The 19,716-nt window shown below is 46.0% G+C and overlaps 2 protein-coding genes across 30 annotated transcripts in view; one reads left to right on the top strand and one right to left on the bottom strand.

Annotated features, from left to right (window-relative positions):
* Positions 1-19,716, top strand: part of LOC147349293 (uncharacterized) — a 290,491-nt gene that overhangs the window by 84,749 nt on the left and 186,026 nt on the right. The window lies entirely within an intron of this gene.
* Positions 10,278-19,716, bottom strand: part of NPAS3 (neuronal PAS domain protein 3) — a 958,674-nt gene continuing 949,235 nt past the window's right edge. For all 4 annotated transcript variants that reach the window (XM_086363633.1, XM_086363632.1, XM_086363630.1 and 1 more), the window contains 2 exons: positions 16,900-17,024; positions 10,278-14,740 (listed from right to left, as the gene is read on the bottom strand). In XM_086363633.1, the coding sequence (XP_086219759.1) occupies positions 13,362-14,740; positions 16,900-17,024 (1,504 nt within the window). In that variant the 3' untranslated portion in view covers positions 10,278-13,361. The remainder of the gene's footprint in view (positions 14,741-16,899; positions 17,025-19,716) is intronic.

Consider the following 19,716-nt stretch of genomic DNA (forward strand, 5'->3'; position numbering starts at 1 on the left):
AGTACTCTCGCCTGGAAAATCCCATGGACAGAGGAGCCTGGTAGCCTGCAGTCCATGGGGTCGCTAAGAGTCAGACACGACTGAAGCGGCTTAGCAGCAGCAGCAGTAACAGTAAGAGCTGTTATAAATTACCAGAGACGTCAAGCCAAGCAAAGTCAATTTCTCTGGGGGGAAAAATGTCAGAGTACAGTAAGTTTTTGGCACATGCACAGCATCCCCTTTAGTGCAAGCAGAGTGTCTTCTATGGTGCAGTGTTTGTTCCAGAGCCTAGGCTGTAGGTAAAGCCACATAGGAAGCAGGTGACATGGCAGATTCCGCAGTGGTAAGACTTTTCCTCAAGTCGGCTTGTTCAGCACCCATTTGATATGAGTGGTGAAGGGATTATATTTTTTCAAAGAAAGGTCACACCAATCAGTGTCAAATACAAGCCTGTTCCTTAGGAATGAGGCCTTTTCTTTTTCATTTCCTTCACTGCCAAATTCTGGAAAGTGTAGTGGCCACTCTTCACACAACCACTTTGCACTTCAGTCCCAATCTAACGTTTGTGCAACATTTTAGTGATGTAGCTTCTTCTGGCCTTTTCAAGAGCCTTTCTTTCACTGACAGTTGTGGCTCACTTCTCTTTGCCTCTTATTTTTCTCACTTGTTTCATAAGCTCCTGCCTTAGCCCTCCTTTCTTGGCCCTTCTCTCATTTCCTACCCTTGCTCCTGTGTGATGGCCCCTGCACCTGCAGCTGTTCCTGCTAAGTGCTGATGTTTCTGATCCTGTATCTTTATTTAAAAAAAATTAATTTTTTTCATGTGACTGGGCCTGGTCTTAGTTGTGACATGCAGGATGTTTGTTGCGGCATGTAGCTCTTGGTTACAGCATGGGGGATCTAGTTCCCTTACCTGGGCTCAAACCTGGGCCCCTTGCCTTGGGAATATGAAGTCTTAGTCACTGGGCCAACAGAGGAGTTCCTCTGGTCCTATATCCTTAAAACAGACATTTCTCCAGAGATCTAGAGCTATTTCCCCAACTGTTCAGTAGACATTTCTACCTGGATTCCCCATTAGAACTTAAAACTTATCACATCTAAAATGGAATTCTTCCACTCCTCCTACTCATTCTCTTAAACCTTTCTTTTCTACTGTATTCTCTGCCAATCGTGGTTACCACCAGTCTCAGAGCCGGCAACCTGGCAGCCATCCTTTATTCCTTTCTTTCCATCATCTGTCTCCATATGTAACCAATCACCAAGTCCTCTTCCTTGAGTTTCTCAAGCCACCCCTTCCCTTGCAGCCTTATGACTGTCTTCACTCAGGACCTCATCCTTTATCATCTGGGATATTACTGACTGCCTCTATTTAACCCAGGTTGTCCTTCAAATGGCCATCATAGCAACCTTTCCAATTAAAAAAACCCTATTATGTTACTTCTCTGAATAACATCCTTTGAACTTTCCATTGCCCGTGAGCTATCACTCAAAGTCCCTGATGTAGTCCTAAGGATGGTCCCTCACAGGGCTCCTTTGTATGCACAAGAAGACGCTATCCCTTTGTTGGCCAGGAAAGGCAAAAAGAGTGCTTGGTGAGTGGAGAGTGCCTTTATGTGAGGACAAGGTCCCTTTCTGGCTTCCTAGGTGGTGCAGTGGTAAAGAATCCACCTGCCAACACAGGAGATGCAAGAGATGTGGGTTTGATTCCTAGGTCGGGAAGATCCCCTGGAGAAGAGAATGGCACCCTGGTCCATTATTTTTGCCTGGAGAATTCTTTGACAGAGGAGCTTGGCGGGCGATAGTCAGTAGCATTGCAACACCTCCCCCCGCCACACCCACCCCTACAAGGTCCCTTTCCATTGGGAGTGTGCAGCGCTGCACGAGGGCACGGGGCTTGGCTAGCAGAGCTTGGGTTAAACTCATTCCATGCACTTGTTGGCTGACTTGTAGCTCCTTCTGCACACGTGGTGTGGGGGTGTGGCCAGATTCTGGCCTATTGGGATCTTTGCACACTCTCTCCTGCCTCCTTGTTGGGCCTGTACCTTCCAGGAATCACTCGTCCAGTAGCATCCGTGATTAGCTCCTACGCATCTTTCAAGACTTACTTTAAGTGTCAGCACCTCTGAGAGACTTCTCTGGTCTCATAGCCTGAATTCATCACTCAGTGCACCCCTAACACCCGGTCTATATGTCTGTTGTGTCCTGTGGTCAGGCCGTTGTAATGATTAACTTTTACATTTATCTCCTTCCCTACTTTGTGAACAACCTAAGGGCAGAGGGTAATGCTTTATTCATCTTTATATTCCCTGCCTGGCTTGTGTAAATTCTCACTGAATTAACTGTAGGGCAACAGCCAGCAATCAAATGAAACAACAGATTCTATCTAGGTTTAAACACAACTGTGGGGCTTATATTTATTATTGAAAAATTAAGATAATAATTGTGCTATTTAGTAAAACCCTTACAAAATGCAAAACCCTTACAAAATGCTCCAGAAAGGAATTGTCATTTCTTACTTATGAGCAAAGGAATGAATAGGAGAGGGCAAATGCTGACAGTAGGCAAGGAAAGCACTGGTCTTTCAAAAAGCATATTAAGGGTCTTACGGCAAGATTTAAGAGGTGGCCAGATGCAGGAGACAGCTGTGATGTGAACAGGGCACGTGAGCTAAGGAGAAACTTGAATTAAGCCTAAGAGCAGAGAGGGGAGCTTCTGTTTAAAATCCACTCTTGCAATTGACTGGATGTTTGACCCCTGGGCAAGTCATTAACCTCTGTGTCTTAGTTTCCACATCTGTAAAGTGGAGATAATAATGCTTTCTTACTTCAAAGAATTATAGATTAATCAATGTCTGAAAAATGTCTCTAACTTGGGAACCTCTATGTAAATATTCCAGTGTAGGAGAGTCAGGTGTAAATACTGGAGAAATAAATTTGAGCTTCCTTTTAATGTATTCACAATGTTAAAACATGAAAAATAATCGCTAGTGTCCTCATCTTAAAAATACTATTAAGGAAATAGCAGTTAGATTTATATATTGGGGAAAATGTCCTTTTAACGGTCATGTCTTTTTTTCAGCCCCGTGTATATCCAGAGCAGAGGTGTGTGCTGAGGTGTGTGAATCCCAGGTGTGTGGGGACCCAGGCCACTTGGTTGACTCAACAGGAATTACAAAAACCACTCGTGCCCAGAGGACTCTGCCAGTGTAGAGAGCTGTCAGCTTCCTCGGCTGGGTTATGAATTTAGGGCTTCTGCGAGCTGTCTGGTTTTTCTCCTCCTTGCTGAAGGCCCTGCTCCCCTCTCCAGGGAGAGGGTGCGTGGGGCTTACCCAAGTGTCAGGGTCCCAGAGCTCCCATCAGAGGCTGATGTGCGATGTTTGGATCATGTAGTTGTGATCCCCAAATGAAAATGTTAATAATTTACAGTTAGTTCTTTCCCCACCTTTCACAAAAGGGAAGATTCCCCCAAGGACCTTTGATTTATTGGCTGGCTTGGAGGGCCTCCTCATGCCAAGTGAGGTGCCTGGGGGTGCGGAGGAGGGGGAGAGGAGGAGGCCCTCGAGGGAAGTCAAATTGAGCCTCAGGAGAAACAGTGGGAGGACCCGTCATCTGTGCAGCAGGAGGGAGGGAGCCAGCACCGGCCTAGGGAGCAAGGAGAGCTAGTGTGTCTGTGGTTGGGGCTGGGGGAGGAGGAGGGAGACTGACCTGCTGGAGACAAGGGGATGCTGGGCCAGAATGTGGCTTTGAGCTGGAGACAAGGGGAGGCTGGGCAAGAATGGGGCTTTGAAGCGCATATTTATCAGCTTTCTGGGGCATGGACTGGAGTCATCTCTTCTTGCCATCCCACTGCCCCTTCTTTTAATGAGTTTGTATATTAAATAAGATTGGCCTTAAGGCAGGATGACCTGTAACAGGCCAGGTACGTTCATTCAAGAAACTGGAAGGCTGTGATGAGAGTGGTAGAGAGAGGGCAGACCAGGTTTTCAAGGAAATAAAACAGGAGCCCGAAAGCCGTAGCTACCCCGTGGGTCTCCTGGTGCCAGGGGCTGGTAGGGCATAGTGGCAGCAGCTTTGGGCACCAGCCCTGCCTTTCCCTAGACCCAGTTTGATGCCAAGGAGAGGAGAATCTGATCTAAGTGCAGGACATACGTCCCCAAGGGCTGCCCTCAGAGTTAGGCGTGACTGGGGCACTCATTGGACTGTCTCAGGGGCATGGGTTGGGGTCTCCTTTCCAGGGGTCCTCCCCCACGTCGTTCTGGATTGCCTAGCATTGTCTGCGTGGCCTGCCAGTTAGATGCAGAGGCCAATAAACATCACTGTACTATGGATTTAACCCTATTGTACAAGCTCTTCTCTGAAGATGGTACTTGCTCTGTGTCACTTTGCTATTTTTCTTCTGAATTGTGAGATGTACCTCTTATCGCAGGAGACCAGGCCTATGACCTTAAGTGATGTTAAATTACTCAGTCAGGCAGTTTGACTGTGGGTGCTTTATGAAAAGCACAAACGGTTACTGTGTTTGGAATTATTAATCTTCTGCAATAGTCTTAGGAAAGTGGTTTAGACCCGAACATTCTGAGCACCTCTATTTGCTAACTCAAATGGAGACTTGAGCAAGGGATTTACACCTGTTCTGAGTTCCATCCCCACTGTCACTTACCTATTCCAACTGAAGAAGGGAGCTATAGAACAGGGCCCAAGCTTGATGCATACATATCATCATTATTTTAAAAAGGGGCGTGTTATTGCGTGGCTGTTACTTCTTTGGCTTTCAGAGACTTTTTTTTTTTTTTTCTCTTTTTTTCTGTATTAGTATTGCCTGAAATGGAATAAACCTTCCATCTGGTTTTTATCTTCCAAATAAGATCTTTTCAAAGGAGCTTCTTTGGGGGAGTCTGGAATAATTAATTCTCTCCCCCTCCATCTTTCTCAATGCATTTAATTTGAACTTTCTTAATGAAAACTCATCTCTCATAAACGCTGGGTTGGCCCATTTTGCATGTGCCTGCTCTGTCCTGCTTTGAGTGATGTGTAAATAAGAGGCAATCTGGTGATGAGTTTTGCTTGTGTGGTGCGGAAGGGTGGAGAGGGAGGAGGGTTTGATGAATAGAGGCGACCAGAAAATGTACTTGATAATAACATGGCCATGATTGATGTTGTAATTCCTGAAAAATTATCATTGTGATATAATTATTTGTTTATGAACTGTGCCCTGAGACTCCCAAGTTTGTGATTATTCATGGCACAGATAAAACTCTAAAGTCAATAATTCATCAAGGGTATAATGGTTTTGTTTGGGGGGAGGTAGGGGATTCATGGGAATATTGCATCCTGTTTCTGACACTTCCGCTATAAATCTAAGAACTCCTTCAGTACAAGGAAGAGCCACCTCCTTACCCTCTGCTCCTTTTTTCCCCCCTTAAAGTGGCTTTAGAGATTTGCATATATTATTTTTAAAACAAATTAATTTTATCCTAGAAAATTTTCAACAGAGGAACATTATCTGGGTCACTCCTATTGGTGTATCTCGTGGCTGTCAGTAGAGAAATGAACAGAACGAAAAACAACTGTGCTTTGTCCCCAGGAAAGTACAAGACAATCTTACACTAATTGCTTTGATTTTGGTCTATGAAAGGAGGTCCAAAAGGAGGTCTACCCGCTTTCAGGAAGTTGATGAGTTTGGCCTCATGATTTATATCCGACTTTCGAGTGGATGATTTTACACGTACATATCTGCAACCTTGGCATCTTGCCCCAGTTCTGCTCCTGTGAAATGGCTGGCATGGTAGTTTCTTTAATTCTTTCCATTTCCTTCTCATGGTTGTTTTTTCCCTGCCTCAATTTATTCACAAGAGAGTAACCCACTGGGAATTTGTTATGGATGTATTATGTGCTTCTATCCCAGGTTTCAGATCCCCTGGAGAAGGGAATAGCTACCCACTCTAGTACTCTTGCTCGGAGAATCCCATGGACAGAGGAGCCTGGCAGGCTACAGTTCATGGGGTGGCAAAAGAGTGGGACATGACTGAATGACTAACACTTTCACTTTCAGACTTCACAAAGGTTGGGGCCAGGTCTCTCCTCTCTAGCAGGCCTGGGTGAAGATGTCTTGGAGGGTGCATAGCGTACAATGAAAATGAGCAGTGTTTTCACAGCGACAGATCCTTGCTCACCTTCCATGCCTCAGGAATGAGGGAACTTCTTTCCTTAAACTGCTTTTCCCCTAAGAACATGCCAGCATTACATGAGGGCTATATATGTATTGGAGGTGGGAGACCTACCTTATCAAAGCTTTGTGAAAAGACCAAGGTGTTCTGGTTGACTAGAGGCTCAAGATGAAATAACAATTTGGTTTGGCTGCTAAGAAGTGACTTTAGGTTCAGTCTGTTTTAATTAAAAGCTCAGAGTCTTGAGCAGGAGCTGTAATAGGACTTGTAGCCCAGGCAGGCACCAAACAACATCTGGAGGCCTGTGATTGACCCAGGGTGCCATGTTTTAAAAGGGGCTGTTATGGGTTGAATAGCATCCTCCAAAGACTTGATGTCTAACCCCTTGTACCTCAGCATGTGGCCTTAATGCCATTTCCTTCTCAGGGTAGGGTCATTGCAGGTGCAACGAATTAAGATGAGGTCCTATGGGTGTCGGATGGGCTCTAGTCCAATATGACTGTGTCCTTATTGGAAAAGGAGAGACGCATCTGGTGGAGAGAACTCCATATCAAGATGCAGCTACAGGGAGACGATGGCCCAGTGATGGGGAGGCAGAGATCGGAGTGATGGGTCATGGAATGCCCAGGAGGGCTGGTCCCCAGCAGAAAGTAGGAGAGAAGCAAGGAGCAGACTCCCCATCAGGGCCCTTCAGAAGGAATCAAGCTTCATGACACCTTGAATTCAGACTTCAGGTCTTCAGAATTGGGAGAGAATAAATTTCTGGTGTTTGGAGCCAGCACCCAGTTGGTGGCCGTAAGCTGACCCTAGGAAACCAGTGTGGGGGCCTTGACAGATCCTGGTACACCCAGATGAGGGTGACTAGGATGGCAGAGGGATCCCCCACAGTGCCATTGGAGGAGCTGTGAAAAGAACAGGTGACAGTTACCCTAGAGATTTACTGAAACTCTGATATCCATCTTCACATATTTGGAAACCACTCAGATGGCAGAGGGTTGAGATTTAGTCTGTGTAACTCCAGAGGGAAGGTTTCAGTTCAACACCTTCTAAGTATATTAATCTATAAGGCCAGAAGGACCCTTAGCACTAGAATTGGGAGGTGTGATTTCTACACGAGAGAGTTTCTCTCGGTTGCTAAGAGTCTCTGGATGATGACTGAGTTTAGATAGCTCACCACTCATCTGTGAGGGTACACTATTAAGGGATACCTTCTGCTGAATCTAAGATCCGCTGGTCTAGCTGTGCACGGGCTGTGATGTCCAAGTTTACTAAGTCAGTTATTAACTGCATGGGCTCTTTCGTCTTTCTCCTTTCTTTATTCGTGGTACCTGACTTACTCTTGAATACAGATTAAATAGTATTGTGGATGCGCACACACATCCTCCAACCAACATTTCTTGATGGCCAACCCTGGGCCAGCCATATGGACTACCCAAGAAGGCAGGAATGAATGAACTCACTGCCGTATCCATTTTGCCATTCCTTTTTTGGTGGACATTCAAAGCCATCCTGCCAAACCACATGGACATTTCTCACAGAATCTCTGTCTCTTGACAAGTCATGTTTCATCTTTATTTTTCAATGTGTCTTCATCCATCAGTGTTCAGTAGATCTTCACCGAGCCAAGACTATTCATAAATCATTGAGCTAGGCTGTGGAGGATACATGAAAATGAACAAGCCCTGATTTGTGTCTGTGGTGAATCTACCAGGTCAGCCCCATTCTTTACAATGGTTTCCTAGGAGATACAGAAAAGCAGAAGCATCTAAGGGTGTTAACTTACCTTAGCATCCCAGAATTGTTTCTTAAGCCTGCTAGTTGTCATCATTCTTTGGGAATCATGCTCATGAACAAGGTTTGCTTTTTTTCATTACATGAAATGAAACTTTAGCAAAGCTATTCTTCCTTCTCTCCCCAAGTCCTTCACTCTTTGTAATTTTTGAACATGGATAACAATCTTCTTGGCTTGAACAGACTCTCTTCTGGGCTTGAAAATATACATGAGCTCTTACTTTCAATGCAATGCATAGGCCAATTTGGTTTCAAATTGTTTTAAATATGGTTAACATAAATATGCTTTGTCTAGGAGTATGCAAAGATGGGTAAGAGTTATAGTCCAAAAGGACTAACTAGTTTTTTTAATTTTTTTAAATTTATTTGACTACACTGAGTCTTAGTTGTCACATTCAGGATCTTTATTTGTGGCCTAGGGACTATTAGTTGTGGCTCATGGAATCTCGTTACCTGAGCAGGGGATTGAACCTGGGACCCCTGCATTGGGAGTATGCAGTCTTAGCCACTGAACCACCAAAGACGTCCCCTAAGACCAGTTTCTTTATGCTCAACTGAATGCATGTCTTCCCTCTTGTCCTGCTTGCTACTTTCTGTTGTTATTGTTCCTCATTGTCAAATAAATAAGTAGTGGTATCAGTTGGGAAGAAGAGATATGGAGAGCTGGCCTTACATCCCTGCTCTGTCCATTACTTGCACAATGAAGCCTTGACAAAGTGGCTTGCTGCCAGCCCGGTGAGGGAAGAGTTCCTGGGGGAGCTTCTGGGGAGCTCAGGGCATTCTGCTGGCAGCTGCTTGGCTGGGGAAGTGGCAGGATGGCCCTATTGTCATGGGTCTGTGCCCAGAGCTCACTTCTTCTTTTTTTGGCTAAGAAATGTTCTTTATTGCATTGTGACAGACTTTTAGCATGGGTGGGTATAAATAAAGGACAGGAAACTTGATACTAAGGATGCTTGAGCTTGTAAGAATCCAGGATTTCTACCATTTCTATTGCAGAAACTCCAAATATTGTGAGGGTTTCAATTCACCCATCACCATGTCTGACTTTCCTTTTCAACTCCCAACTGCTGCTAGCTCCAGATCTCAGGGCTGAAGGGGTGTCCAGAATTAAAGGGTTATGGCCAACCAACTTCATCACTGGGCCAACAGAGAGTCAGACCTCTGCCTTGGTAGACCCTCCCCCATGCAAAGCTCTGGAAGCCACAACTCACAGCTAAGCGCCAGCTCTGTCAACATCTTGCGAGAGAGTGCCTTGGGTAAGCTGGCTTCAACACTCACTGTCATCTGTTTCGGATTGTGTTTCCAGCTGCATCAATTTGTATGCTTCTCAATCTTGCTCTACTAAATTCTGACTCTCAAGAGCCAAAGGGAAAGATACATTTTGGCAAAGTAGTTGAGAGAGCCCAGTTCTGTATTCTCAGTTACTGTCTTCCTATTTCTAAGTACTTATTTCCAGGGATCCAGAAAGGGCCTACTGAAGAGATCTAGAGACCCACAACCATAACCACATTACCATATCCACCAGTCTGAAGCAATTCTCCATTAACCAAAAGTACCCTTGAATTGGCAAATGTCACAGGAGACTCAAAGTAGGACATGATATTTACAATAGTCGGGAGATTTTGGACAAAGTATTTACCTTTTCTTTCCGCTCAACCCATCCATGTCTTCATTTTCTGGAGTGCACAGACTTAACAGGTGACCCACCTGCATCCTTAACTTTTAGGTAACAGCTGAAGTTTTTTCCTCTTTGTTTATTTTTTGGAGTTAGCCAGCTGACCTGCCTCAAAGCGGGACAGGCTGGGTGCTGACCTACCCAATAACACAGCACAATCATGACTTACTTGGTTTGTCTGGAGAAAGAAAATACATATTTAGTATAAAGAGAAGCTATAAGCAATGGAACAGTTGGTTATACATTACAGCTTGTAATAAATGAAAATATCGAGTGCATTTTGAATGATTAATGTATGAAAACTGTCACCACTTACTCTGCATTAATCAAGAAAAAAATGCACACTTCCCATAGTGGTTAATGTTGCAGGCCTGTTGTTCAGCTTTGATAATGTGCATAGCAATGCTCATATGACAATGAGTTTGGGTAGCTGAAAATTTAGGATGGTTGCAAGTTTGGTGTAGTATTTGGATTAGCATCTTAATCTGTGCCTTGTCAGCCTTATCGGTACACAAGCTATGCATTTCGTCCAAAACTAGCAAAAATATGGATGCTTTAAATTTTTTTTTCTTTTTAAATCAAGAATAATGACCAAGGTACCTGCTTAAACAAATACTACCAGCATTCATTAGTTAGGATGGTTACATGTAAAAGAAATGATGCCAGATAGTAACAAATCCAAGAGAAGTTTATTATGAAAATGGCACCTGTGGATGAAAAATTAAGTTACATAAAGACAACCATGTATGTGACATGTATGAGAATCTACAAAAGTATAAAAAGAACCCTGTTGTAAATGAAGTATGTACATTTCTGATTTGCAGCATTATCAATGGTCAATGAAAAAAAATGTTTCAAAATAAGCCAGGCACTCAGGAAGTTAGGTCCGGGTTAGCTTCACACAAAACAAATGTACCATAGCTGTCGCTTTGTAACGTTTTAATTTTTATATATATATATTGTAGAGTTGGTAACACTGCTAAGATTTTTACGAACAGAATATCCCTTTCCCCATTATTCAGCTACTTGGCACCAGTCTCCTCATAAAAGTTTTCATATATTTGTACAAGAAATAGTTAAAAACACAGACACAGGCTTCACAGGTAATGAAGTTTTTTTTTTTTTTTTCATTTTGTAATTTTAACACTATGGATTTAGACAGCAGCTGTGATTATCTGTTAGTTTAAATCACCAGAAATCATTCTGACACAACACAGAAACATTTATAAAAGAAAGAAAAAAAACCAACAGCTGTCTAGCTGTTCTTTGTAGCTGATAGGTGCGTTCCTTTGATTGTTCGATAGCTAGAGTAGAGCTTCCAAAATTAATCTTTAAATTTCATGATTGGCCTTCTTCACCTTCTACAACTACTCAGATCCTTCAAGTAAGCACTCGCTATTAAAATTTGTGGCATTAAACTTTTTTTTTTTGTTACTATTCCACAGTGGTTTGGGCCCAACTCATGGAATCAGAGGGCCAGGAGGAATCCACTCAACACAGTGATATTCAAAGGACAGCCGAGTTACTCTATTAATTAGCATTGCACACATAAACAAATATATATGACAATTCTATAGTCCATCCCCCCCTCCCCTTTTGTTTTTAAAAAATGTTGGTTGACCTTTGAAATAATTTTCTGTCTCACTGGTAAATTGCTTTGTATATTGCTCCATCAGCCAACCTGGAAAGAAACCAAAGAAAAGCACCCACTGCTTATAGGTAGAGCACAAGGGACTCTGGGAATGTTAACAACTGAGGCTATATGGCATCAATTTATTTCATACATCTGAGCGTTATTCTTCAGTGCGTTGCGTGGCACTGCAGAAGAAAGAGTCGTACCCAGAATTCCGTTGTGGGAAAAAATGGCTCCATTAACCTTGAGCTAGTTAAGAGTCTTTTTATCTCTGAGAATGAAAAAGGTTTGGGCGAAGTTGGGGTGGTGGGGAGACGAGGCAGGAAAAGGGGAGACGAGAGAGAGGGAAAGAAAGGGGAGAGGTCAGGAGAATATACACCAGTAAAGCAACAGCAGGAATCTTAAGTGAAACGAAAGAGTCACAGACAGTAGAAGCAGCGTAGGGTGACGTTACAGAGGAAGGCCACCACACAAAAGTCACTAACCCCCAAGAATCACTGATTCACTAGGACTGCAGGAATGGGACTGTACCACTCCAGACTAGAGATAGAGCACAGAGAAGACAAAGGACAAAACAACTACATTAGCTTAGTATATACCGCATATAGAAACACATTGAAACTGCAATGGACTGACGGCCAAGGACACGTACACAGCGCACACGTTACAGTTCTCACATCTGTCATTAGATGCCTTAACAAACAGCTGCCAAAAATGGAGTGGAAGAAGAATTTATACTTGACAGTCATTTGGAGTGTTTGACACTACACTGATTTCTGGCAACGAAGACAAAATAGGATATTTTTTTCCTTTTTCTTTTTTTCTTTTTTTTTTTTAACTTAATGTGCAGTTTTCAGTTGCAGTTATCTGTTTGAAGCTTATTTTAACCCATTCATTAGTTTTAAACCTTATTGGTTCCAACCTAGATATAAAAGAACCAAAGGGGAAAAAAAAAATCCATCAAATCAGTCCCCCAAAATACAAATACAACCTTCCTTGTTTTTTTAAGCAAGAAATGAAAAAAAAATGTTAAATATTTTTTCCTTCTTTTACTCTGAAGTGTTATTGAAGTTGTAAAAATTAGCCTCAGTTAGACTGAGAAAAGGAAAGAAAAAAAGCTCAACAAAAGGCAGAATGTACCTAAACTGCTCCTCAAGTCAGTTTGATTGAGTTTTCCAAAAACCCTTTTAAAAAGGGCTTTCCTGACCCATTAAATTTAATGTGAGGCTATGTTTGTTAGTTGGGAGGTAAATTTTAAGTCCTGCAGCAAACGTTAATGAGGGCTTTGTCTTAACTAACCAAGGAGACTGCAGCAATGGACTCCAGACCAGGACAGAACACACTTTTTGTTTGTTTTTTCCAAAACCCAGCCCAGGAGCTGCATTTTGTATGAAGACATTACAGATTAATAAATGATAGCACCATGGTTTTAGAAATTAAGTTAATGTTTCAGTAATTAACATTTAGTCCAACTTTTTGTTTTTAAACATTCTAGTCACAGGCCAGAAATTAAGCTTAAGAACCCAAATTATTTTTATGTGCAAGTAAGAAAATCTTAAAATCTTAACCATAAAAAGAGAATTAAATTCTGCATAAAATTCTAAAATGCTATCCCCCTATTTTCAAAGGAATCAGGAACAGAAACAAAACACCACCCCATTTCATTTGACTTAGTCAAACAGGGCACATTGTTTATGCTTGTCTCTTTCAATCTTGATCATATCAAGATCTTTACGAAGAACACCCAATGGTTGTCACTTGAGAAATCTCTTGACCACAAGACTGAGTATTCTATGGCAGAGGCATATACACATGAAAGACATCTCAATAAAGATGCAAAAGAGAGCAAAACAACCCAACACACATCTCAGAAGAAGACAAAAGGGCAGGCAACCGGTCGTCTGACCCTCTGAAGGCCCCAAAAATAAAAAATATCTTTACAGGAAAGAATGAGTCCAGTGAAAGAAAGAAAAGGGGGTGGAACGGGGACCGTCGTGGCGAAGAGAAGATGCTGACCTGCTCGAATTCAAAGTGCTAGAATCAAAGGTCTAAACGAAAACGCCGACGATGCCTCCGGGGGCGGGCGGAGCCCCCCGCCAGGCCGCCAGGGGGCGCCGCTCAGTCCTCCTTGCGCTCCAGAGTCTGTGCCGCGTGGATGCCGTTGCTGTAGACCGGGAAGGGCAGCGTGGAGAAGAGTCCCTCCGCCGTGGTGAACACGTTGCCGGCCGGCATCTGCGTCAGGCCGGCTGCGCTCACTGCGCCGCCGAACGGTCCCGACATGTTGAGCCGATGCACGTGGTGGTAGAGCATCTCCATGGGCGTCTTGGGGTCGAGGCCGAAGCCCGGGCTGTTAACGTCCACGAAGTTAACAGCGTGCGCGTTGGGCAGCAGGTTGCCTTGCATGGCCAGGGTCACCTCGGCGGGGGCGTAGCGGATGGTGCCCGTGGTGTAGACCCTCTGTGCGGCCGTGCTGGTGGCCGCCAGGGTCCCGGTCACCCTGTGCACCAGCGGCAGCACGACGTTGCCCGCCTGCAACCTCTGCAGAGCCTCCAGGTCCCCGGTGTACAGCAAGGAGTTGGCAGTGCCCGGACCACCCCCGCCGTTCCCGTTCCCGCCCCCGGGGTGCTTGTCCCGCGGGGACGCTGACAGCGGGGGCGACAGTGGGTCGGAGGCGACGGGGGCCAAGGCCGCGGGGGCCGACGTGCCGAACTGAGTCTTGCGGGCGGTGGCCGTGGCGGAGGAGGAGGTGCCGTCGGCGCCGGGCGGGGTGAGGACCGAGTCCGGGATGGCCACGTGCAGCCCCCCGGCGCCCGCGCCGCCGCCCGGCGGGGACGGGAAGTGCTCGGAGCTGGGGGGCTTGGTCATGCTGTAGGGTGACTCGTTCCGGGAGATCTCCCGGTTGGGCGGGTAATTCCAGATGCTGCTGTCGTTGTCAAAGTTGATGGGTTCCGAGATCTCGGTCTTGATTTTGAGCACCGAGGCACTGTTGGGGGACGACAGCAGCCGCGGGGGCTCCACCAGGCCGGCGTCCAGTCCGCCAGGGCTCGACGCGCTGGACAGGCGCCGGCGGCTGGCGCTGCCGCCCTTCTGCCGTTTCCGCCGCTTTTTGCGCTTCTGGTGCTTGCTGGAGGCCTGCGCGCCCGCCTCGCCCGCGCTGTCCGAGTCCTTGGCGCTGTCCGACGACAGCGACTCGCAGTCCTGCAGCCGCAGGTCCGACTCGCTCTCCACGTAGCCGCGCTCCACCTTGATCTGCATCCGGCCCAGCGCGCCGAAGCCGCCCCCGCCGCCGTCCTCGGCCGCCTTGGGGTTCTCAAAGTCCGAATGCTCGAAGCTGTCGTCGCTGTCGCGGCTGTCCGGGTTGCTGCAGCTGTGGCCGTCGTCATTGCAGTGCATGTCGTCGTCGCACGTGTTGCCTGACTTCTTGCGGTCGGGCTCCGGGTCTTCGCTGTTCTCCGACTGGTTCCCCTTCTCGTCGGACTTGGAGTTCTCGTTGTCCTCTGTGTGGGGGGAGACACAGGAGATGTCAGGTTAGCAGCACAACGCGCACCTGCGGGGGTGGGGGAGGGGAGGGCTGGGTGTCTTGTCCCATCCTGAGCTGCTGCTCCCTCCACCACTCTGGAAACCTCAAGCCTTGGCTTTCTCTCTCGTGAGGACCGAGGTTATGGGGGGTGGGGGAGTGACTCCCAGAGCACGGGCCCCATCACCTGGAGGCTTGTTCCAAATGCAGAATCCTAGGCGTCCACCCAGAGCTACTGAATAGGATCCTTCATTTGAACAGGATCCCCAGGTGATTCTTAGGCACATTAACGTTTGAGAAGTTCTGCACAAATACTCGGGGAATCAGCGTGCATAACCTGGAATAAGGTGTCAGTGGCACAGGAGAATGATGATTTGCAAGGTGACCTCCCAAAGAGGTGTGAGTTTTCTACTGGCAAATATTTGCTCCTTATCGAAAATCATACTGTCTATTCCTAGAGTTGTTATTCTTCAGAGCACTGAATGTCATCTGATTCATTTGTGTGTTTTATTTTTATTGTCTTTTCCCTCAACTGGAATACAAACTCCACAGGGCAGGGGAATTTTTGTCTTTTTGGCTCACTGCTATATACTGTATAAATAAGGGGCAGACATTGTCTGTTCTGGAACTCTGCCCTAGTGAAGACCCTCAAATGAATGCAGAAAACTATCAAGAGCCTCCTCATTTCCTCCTGCTTCCCTGAGGCTGTCTGGAGTAGAGGGATATGTGTTCACAGGAGCAGGTTCCCAATGGATGGGGCTTGTGTGGGGGAGCCCTAGTCATCTGCCACATTTTAGGGAGGATAGGTTTTCTTAGTAATATAACCTCAAAACATTTAGGGATGATGCCGGTTTCATGGCTCTGCTACATGGATTTGGATGGCAGCCTGGACTGGAACCCTGGGCATATCACGTCACTTACTCTGGCTTTCCTTTATTTAGCAGAAAAGGTTGGGTTAGAAGGAATTTTTGCAGTTGTAAATTCTCTGAGTTATGTGCTCCCTGGATCTGTGTGTGCCTGTAGAAGGGAACTGGGGATTGGAGGAAAAGTAAATTTTTATGTTAACTTTTCTGTGTTCCAAAGAACTATTCAGTCTGCTTCCCAAAATAACTAGGAAAGGGAAAGCGTGGATTTATTCAGCATAGATTCAGAAAATGACTAACAGTCCAGCACACAGAAAGAGTCAGTTACTGATGCCATTGAGTATCCCACTTTAGGGGTTCCATCCCAGCTTGGTGAGCATATGAACATTTGGGGCTCAAATCACAGTCTGTCTTGGAGCAAGAAAGATAGCCTGCTGTCTGCTCTGGTAAAGAGGGTGGAGCTCGCTATGGGGTTAGGGCAGGGCTTCTTCCCTATGGAGGGCTGACATTAAGCGATGGCTAAATCAATCAGTCTCTGTAAATTTGTGTATAATATAGCTATGTGTATTAATATATAGCAATATGCATATATGTATATAGTTTTACATATGAGTTGGACACGACTGAGCGGCTTCACTTTCACTTTTCACTTTCATGCATTGGAGAAGGAAATGGCAACCCATTCCAGTGTTCTTGCCTGGAGAATCCCAGGGACGGGGGAGCCCGGTGGGCTGCTGCCAATGAGGTTGCACAGAGTCGGACACGACTGAAGCGACTTAGCAGCAGCAGCAGCATGTGTGTGTTAGTCACTCATTCCTGTCCGACTCTTGGGAATCCAGTGGACTGTAGCCCACCAGGCTGCTTTGTCTAGGAATTCTCCAGGCCAGAATACTAGGGTGGGTTGCCATTCCCTTCTGGGGATCTTCCCAACCCAGGGATCAAACCGAGGTCTCTCACATTGCAGGCAGATTCTTTACCATCTGAGCCACCAGGGAAGCCCAGATACATGAATATATTTATATAATATCACATGCATAAGTGTGTGTGTTTTATATATGTGCACACACATATATAATGTGTACATATGTATGTAGTGGTATATAAGTATACATACATATGTGTGTTGAGAAAGGCTCAGTAATACCTTGACATGACTGACTTCTCTATATAAAATTTGACCAGTTGTTTCATTCAGATGATGGCCCTCTGGCCGTTGCCCACCCCTCATGTTTGGAAAGGCAAGCCTTAACCGCAGAACATGGAGAAGTTGTAATACCTGTAATACCTGAGGTGTCTTTAGAGTCTGACTCAGAGTCGGAGGTCTCCGAGGACTCCGAAGTTTTCTCCGGCAGGTGAGGGAGCTGTGCGATGTCCATTGGGGTGTCCTTGTACTCGGGGTTGCTGTGGGGGAGGGAGGCGTTCATCAGGAGTGCACACACCCATTCGGGATGGCTTGCTTTTGACCATCCTTTTTCCACTTCCATGCCCCAAACTTTGGGGAGCTCAGAGAGTTTGGAAGATTAACCATGAAATCATTTCTCAGCTCATCACAGGACTTTTATAGAAGCTTGGATTGCATGGCTGGGGTACAGGTGCACCTTGCTACAATGATGAATACCCAAATGCCACATGAAAGCCACTGAAAAGCTTTTAAATAATCAGATACCACTGGGGGCCGGGGAACTGTGCTGCTTAACATTCCACCCCGTCTCACACCTGGGGGAACGGAGGATGCACCGAGTACCCTCACCAGTTCGTCCCCCTGCCTCCTGGGCTCCTAATGAGGCCATCGTTTCAGTACCCTTGTGTTGGCTCCTTGATGGAGCTCCTCAGCTGTTCAGATGGCTCTGAGGCTGTGTGTGTGTGGAAGGGGGGCACAGGGGTAGTGGGGGGCAGAGCCCCCAGCGCCTAACGATCTGACAGATGCACAGGTGCACTTTGGGCTGCATGGATTATGGCTACTGAACTGTCAACACACCCATTACAATCACAGTTTCATCTGCTCATGTGGTGTACACCTGTGGCTTGTTAGCTGGAATCTGATTGCAGTGGGGAGAGTCCCAGTGTGAGAGAGGCCCTAACAGAATAGATCTAACCCCATCTGCACAAAAGTGCTTAATTTTTGTTCCACTTTTAATTCAGAAGAATGCCTCTCCTGGAAAAGGGAGTGTGTTCGGTCAGTCTGAGCTAGCGATCTTCATGAAATGCCACTCCAAGGCCAGCCCAGCACCCAAGCAGGATAGGCTACCGTAATCTGAAGGCACAAGGAAAGCCTCTTTCCTCCAAATGGAGAATGCCCTCTTCTGTCCTCCTGTTGATATCATGGCCAGTCAGCCAGACACCTACCATTGATGATTACCGGCTCCCTAGCTCATTTCTAGTGAAATTCCTGTATCAAAAAGGCACTGTTTCAGTAACTGCTCTACAGTCGCCAATATCCCCAGGGTGGCGGGTGGGGAGGGTGGTGTTAATTCTCTAAGATAAATGATCGGGCATTTAGCATTTACTCCTTAGTGTGAATAAGCATCAGCAGCAGAGCCTTCTCTAGCTGAGCCGAAGGTGGGAAGGTGGTCTTAACCCTTACGCAGTCTTCTACCACGTGTTGTAAGGGCATAGGAAGAAGACTGGAGGAGATGACTGAAGTAATTTCAGAACAGGGAACTGTAAGCCTAGAGGGGGCCCAGAAGTGAGGGACTCTGGCTAGGAGAGGGAGCAGGAAAATACTGCTCAGGGAGGAGCAAAGGATAAGAAGATGGGAGGGAAAAGCCAACTTCAGTAGTTGCTGTCTGGCCAAGGCCAAGGCCTGTCTTTGTAGACCTCCAGGCGAGGAAGTGATCCTGGTGGGTGTCTGACTTGGGTGTCTTCCCTCTCGCTGGAGCTCATCTCTTTCAGCCTCCTGTGGTCCAGCTGCCATGATGTACGATCTTCTAGTAGTGAACCCATGGGGAGTCTTCAGGTCTGCAGAAACAGGTCTGGCTGGCCTGAGGCTGAGGCTTTTTGAGCCAGGAGGCTGGTCTTTGATACCCAAATTGCTTCCTTCCTCTCCAGATGGAACTGGGTGGAACAGGAGCAACCAATGCTCATGAGCCTGCTCCGTGTGATCCTCATGTGGACCGAGAGTGTTGCTCCAGAGTAGCACAGACTGACCTCTTCCTAACCCTCCCTGTCCCTCTGTTTGGGGGCAGAGTAGGAAGTCATGAGGCTGATGAGGCCGTAAGATCCACATGGGAAGAAATCTCCCTGAATCAGGTGAACAACCATGGGATGAGTTTAGCTCCCGAGGTTCCAGCCGCAGGGGGACAGCCATCTTTCAGACTTCTGTGTCCCTCTTACTAATGTCTAATGTTTTTAATATTTATTTTTATTTATTTGTTTGGCTGTACTGGTTCTTCGTTGCGGCACCCAGGATCTTTAGTTGCAGCATGGACCAGGGAAGTCCCACTAACATCTAAGTTTTAAGAATAATGGATCTCTCTGGCACAACACCATTTTTGCCTAGCCAATGAACATCAATGCCGCAATACCTTATTCTGTTTTTTCTTTGGCATGTGAGTTTTTATAACCTTCTGCATTGCCTAGAGTGACTATTCCATAAACCTCTAAGTAAAAGAATTCCCTGAAAGCAGAACCCACCTTGGGTGTATCACAGAGCATAGTTTGCATGAAAAGCAGGCTTTGGAGAAAGCCCCATTAAATACTCATACTTTTACCTTTAGAGAGACTTAATGTAGAGTAGAAGAGGTCAAAAAAAGGAAAAAGAAAGTAGATGAATGAAGACTCTTCTAAGTGGTACACATTAAAGCCCTCTCTAGAGCAATAATCATTAGTGTCTGATTGATATGCTATTGGGAGCAAGCACATTCATGCCTTCAAGTCACCAGTGGAGGCGAACACACTGAAGGGTCAGCGTGCTGATGAGCCACAGCTGTCAGCTTCTCAGTCTCAAAGAAAAACGGGATTCGGGTACTCCCTGTTGAGATTATCAGCCAAAGGGCAACAACTTCCATTCAGAAGACCTACTGGCAGTTCACCTCCTAAGGCCATGTGTGGGCCCTGCTTAGTGGCTTTAGGCCAAGAGAAACCAAAGACTGGA

Source organism: Bos grunniens, chromosome 21 (genome assembly GCF_055505025.1).
Source record: "Bos grunniens cultivar Pamir isolate PY7600 chromosome 21, Bosgru_T2T1.0, whole genome shotgun sequence".
NCBI lineage: Eukaryota > Metazoa > Chordata > Mammalia > Artiodactyla > Bovidae > Bos > Bos grunniens.